The 5,508-nt window shown below is 34.6% G+C and overlaps 1 protein-coding gene across 1 annotated transcript; it reads left to right on the top strand.

The window, feature by feature from the left end:
• Positions 1–953: 953 nt before the first annotated feature.
• On the top strand, positions 954–1,892 carry LOC101610755 (olfactory receptor 5W2-like). The gene has a single exon (XM_004667758.3). The coding sequence runs from the start codon at positions 960–962 to the stop codon at positions 1,890–1,892; it is 933 nt and encodes a 310-aa protein (XP_004667815.1). The 5' UTR covers positions 954–959.
• Positions 1,893–5,508: the final 3,616 nt, after the last annotated feature.

Raw genomic sequence — 5,508 nt, 5'->3', positions numbered from 1 at the left:
ATGTTCAGGGTAATTAGCAGCGATTAAATTATGCCTCTTGACTAGTACAAGAAATGGATCCTGTTTGTAAAATATGTGATATATTCAGTTTCATATCTTGTGCACTTTCCACCTAATGTTTTTATTTTTTCATTTCTGCGACCAAATTTTAGGATATTCAAGCCTATTACCTTAGATTGGGTGATTGAGACCATTAAAAATTATTTCAGCTATTATTACAGTAAGCAGGCATCAACTCTTTCAATACAGTATTAGTTTTTGATTTTCATGCCCATACTTCTTTAAGCATGGCACCTTTGTGGATTGTTTTGAGTGTACCTATGATGTTCTTCATAAGAAATTTACAACCTGCATATAGATAATACTTGTTTCATACATTTAAAAGTCAAACCCTAATTGATGCATTTATGATTAATTTTATTTATTAGACTATAAATAATCTGATCTAATGATGGTATTTTCAAAGATGTTTTATTTTCCTTCTTTCCCTTTTCATTTTCCCTTTCCCCTTCCCATTTTGTGCCCTCCACCAACTTAGCCTTCATTCTGTTTTCAGATTACACATTTTCTTTTGTCCTTTGCCTCCCATTTATTTACCATGTGTTTATTAAGTACTACTTCTCATTTCCCTCTCCTGATTTCCTTCCTATCCAAAATAATAGACTGCACTCGGTCTCATATCACTGTATTTACCCATATAACAACATTAAGCATTAAGATCTACAAATGAGAAAGAACATGCATATTTTGTCTTTATTGGACTAGTTATCTCCTTTAATATAAATTTGTTGTTTTCATCCAATTTCCTGTGATTTTCATAAGTGCATTTTTCTTTATAGCTGAACAAACTCCTTTGTGTATATTTTCATTCTCTGGTCATCATTTGATGGACATTTACCTTATTACCATGCCCCAACCTTTATGATTTTTATAACTATTTTGATCAGGAACAAAGAAAAATGGACACAGGAAACTGCTCCTTGTTTACTGAATTTCTCCTGTTGGGAATCACTAATAACTCTGGTATGAAAGTAGTTCTGTTCATTGTGTTTCTACTTGTCTATCTCATTAATCTGCTGGCAAATTTTGGTATGATCATTTTAATAAGAATGGATCCCCAGCTTCAAACACCAATGTACTTTTTCCTGAGCCACCTCTCTTTCTCTGACCTCTGCTACTCTACTGCCGTTGGGCCCAAGATGCTGGTGGACCTGTTGGCCAAGAACAAATCAATTCCTTTTGTTGGTTGCGCTCTGCAGTTCTTCTTCACCTGCATCTTTGTTGATGCTGAGTGCATGCTGCTGGCAGTGATGGCCTTTGATAGGTACAAGGCCATCAGCAACCCCTTGCTCTATGCAGTAGAAATGTCCAGCAGGGTGTGCTACCAACTCCTGGTTGGAGTATACCTTGTGGGAATGGTAGATACTGTGGTACATACTATAATGACCTTCGGGTTATGTTTCTGTGGGACGAATGAGATTAACCATTTCTTCTGTGATATCCCTCCTATCCTGATGCTATCGTGCTCAGATATACAAGACAATGAGTTAGTAATGTTCGCCGTATTTGGTTTCATAGAGCTGAGCACCATCTCAGGAGTTCTTGTCTCCTACTGTTACATCCTCTCGTCTGTCTTAAAGATCCGCTCTGCTGAGGGGAGGGCCAAAGCCTTCTCCACCTGTGCCTCTCACTTAACTGCAGTTGCGATTTTCCAGGGAACTCTCCTCTTCATGTACTTCAGGCCAAGTTCTGCTTATTCTCTGGATCAAGACAAAATGACTTCACTGTTTTATACCCTTGTCATTCCCATGCTGAACCCACTGATTTACAGCCTGAGGAACAAGGATGTGAAAGAAGCTTTGCAAAAACTGAAAAATAAAATTTTGTTTTAAATGAATTGCATATATCACAAAACACATCTGTGCACATATCTATTCCCCTTTTAATTTTATTCACATTAAATATTATAATATGAATATGTCTCCAATACATTAATTCATAGCTATACTCCTCTCGTTATATAGCAATATTGGGTACTGTGCTACATAGTCTATTCTTTGTTCTGGTCATTAGTGTACATGGTATTCCACTCACAATCTCTGTGTGGTGTGCCAAACTATCATTTTTAGTATATTGGTTACTGAATTCTAAGAGTAATTGAGTGTTTAATAACTATCTTTTACATAGCTTTATGATTAACATTTCTATGATTTCTATGATAATGAATCCTGAAATTTGTTGGAAATTAAAAGTATTAATTACCTATATTAATAAGCAGTTCATAATAAACTAAACTGTGCTGAAGTGAAAAGGCATAGTTCTCAAAATAGTAGCCCAGCCCTGTGTGACTTTGTGTCATGTAACCTTAGATGAAGGTAAACATTGATTAGATTTGTATTTTCACAGTCATTAGAGATCTTCAATTCTTTTCATGTTCTTGAAATTTCGTATGTCTTATTTGGTGAAATGTCTGTTTATATCTTGTACTTAAAATTTCATTTTTACTTATTTATTTGAGAGAGAGAGAGAGAGAGAGAGAGAGAGAAATCAGCGAGTCGAGAGAAAAAGAGAGAGAGAATGGGTGCACCATGGCCTCCAGCCACTGCAAACAAACTCCAGACACATGTGTTACCTTGCACATCTTGCACTTTTTATTGAAAGTGTTTCTTATGTGCTCATTTTCTTTTCCAGCTGAGATGATTTTTAGTTAAGGTGGTCACTAATAATATACCATATTCTTATAATAATTACATTATAAGATTTGTAATAATGAATGCCAAACTAATGCTACATTTTGAGGCATTGGATATGCTAATTATTATACTGTATTCATGACAAAAATCATCATATTACAATCCCAAAAATGTAAATGAATTTATATGAATTAAAGGTAAATAATAGAAATAAATTCATAGTGACAGGCCTCTTTAAGTTCCCCTGTTTTGTTAAAACTCTCAACTCAGTCACTTCCATTGATCTTTTCTTCCTTGCTTACCGCTGCTCAATCTGTTAAATGTTCATGTTAATGATTCTGTCTTTCTCTGTGTTAGACCATTATCTCCATACAAAACTGGAAATGTTCTTTGCTCAAGGAGAGCAGACCTCTGCTTATCATTCTAGCACCTGAATTGTCTCTTAGGAACAAAATAGAAAACAGATAAAGAATAAAAGTCAACCCAAGTAATAATAAGTAAAGTGATTATTCGATATTGAGCTATGATTATCTTAGGATATTATGTTTTGACTATGTTTTGTACATTCTATAAAAGAAAATCATATTAATGTATATTCTGAAGTCATGTATCTATCCAGCTGTCTGTGAAAATTAATCAAATAGGAGATAAAAATATTAAGTATTTGCCTGAAATTTAGTTACTCTAACTAGCTCTGTTAAAGCTTTTGATCCATGACAATGAAAGAAACTAGTTGATGAGATGGGGATATGAACATACAATTGATTACCCAAGAGATTATTATAATCTCAACCATGATTTAAGCTGGTATAAGCAAAAAGTTATTAAAGACTTTAGAGATTCAATCTGCAACTATGTGATACCTGTGTGAAAAATTACAATTTAAGTGCAATCCAGGAGCTGACCATGCTTCTCAAGGTGGGATTTCTGAACCCTGTTACAGATTTTAGGAAAGTACCATGATGGGAACATTTATGAGGATAAATGCTTCTTTTGGAAATAATTTTAAAGTCCCTATTTGTGCAGTTTATACTATTTTGCCTAGGTTTTCTTATTGATCTTAGAACCAATAAACAGCACCATAGCTTAAAACTACCTCCAAACTGGAATGTCAGTGGATCACTGGTAGTATGAAAACATAAAGATACAATCTCCCTTCCAAATGATATATGTGTATTATATCATAAAATGATCAGTCTTGTGTCTCTATGAACCCATTACCACATCTAATTAATGCAAACTAAATTGAAGAAAAAAATGATGAAAATTAAAATTAAATAAAACATATCTATCATCTCCTATAGTCATCTATCTGTCACCCATATCATTTATCTATTATGGCCAGATACTCAGATATAAAATATCCCCATAGAGGTTCATGTAGCCCAGGGCTGGTACCTGTATTGTGACATTACAATGGGAGGTTCTGGAAACCTTAAGAACTTGGAATTAGCTGAAGAAAATCACTGTAGTCATACTTTGGAGGTGGTGTATATCTTGTTCCCGGCATCAGTCCATTCTCTCCTCTCTCTCTCTCTCTCTTTCTCTCCCTGGATCCTACCAGACATTGGCCATATGCTCCAACCACCACCACATAATACATATTACTAACCACAGACATAGAATAAATGGAGCCAAGGACCATGTGCTTTAACCTTGGAAGCTATTGGCAAAGACACACCCTTTATCTTTTAAAGATCATAAGAAAGCTTTACACAATATATGTCTATATGTCTAGTGGTGGAGGAAATGAAATATCTTGATCTTGTAGCTAGTTGATAAAAAAGTTTCTTATCTGGGAGTTTGGTTAGAAGATTCATAACTTTAGTAGGAATTTGGAAAGCTAAACTAAACTGACCATTCCATCTTGGAATCCAATAGACAATGGGTAAATTCAAACTGCATATTTAATCCCTTCCCACCAATATATTTCAATTCCTTCCATCCTCCACTCTCTACAACATGCTGCTTTCAGTCATCCTTCAGTGACTGGTAGAAAACTGTATTGCTCAAGGATTAACATATGAAATACTACTTTAATGAGTGAATATTAAAACATAATTGGGATATAAGTTTATAAGAGAGAGCAAAAAGTTTAATAGTGATAAAACAAACTGTCGGTACATTTGTCAGAATATTGCATAAAAATAATATGAAATAATTGGTGGGACAATCCAAAAGTCACTTCATGTCAGAGACCACAATTTTCAATCCTGCTGGACTGTCTCTAAACATTCTGTGAGCTAGACTGTCAATAAACTCTAAGCCTCTTATATGATATGGTATGACAGATCTCGCCGTCCTTCTATAGTCTAGCCCTCTGGGCAAAAGATTAAACTTTAAGCTTTCATAAATTCTTTCCAAATTGCCACACTTAATTTCAATTTTGCCTATGATGTATAGTCATGCGAACTACCCTTCAGAGTTACTTAAGAAAACTAAAAACAAAACAAAACACTGTAACACTGGAGAGGGGCTTTGTCTTTATATAGATTGCATTTTGTTCTTAGACTCATGTGATTTGACATGGTAAAGTGTATAAAGTTCATACTTTGATTTCTGAAGTGTCACTTACTGTTAACTTCTTTGATTCATAAATACTTTAAAATTTTTCATAAAGCAAGCAGGATTCAATATCATATCATTGGCAACTAAAATATGTCATTACTGCATTGGCAAACTCTAGTCATGGGGCTGTAATATGGCTCAATGGTTAAAGGTGAATGCTTGAAAAGCCCACAGGCTTAAGTTCAAGTCCACGGTTTCCACAGAAAGGCTCACACAAAAGGTGATGTAACATCTGGCATTCATTTGC

Source organism: Jaculus jaculus, chromosome 1 (genome assembly GCF_020740685.1).
Source record: "Jaculus jaculus isolate mJacJac1 chromosome 1, mJacJac1.mat.Y.cur, whole genome shotgun sequence".
NCBI classification, from domain to species: domain Eukaryota; kingdom Metazoa; phylum Chordata; class Mammalia; order Rodentia; family Dipodidae; genus Jaculus; species Jaculus jaculus.
Note: the sequence above shows the minus strand (reverse complement) of the source record. Positions and strands in the feature narration are given on the sequence as shown.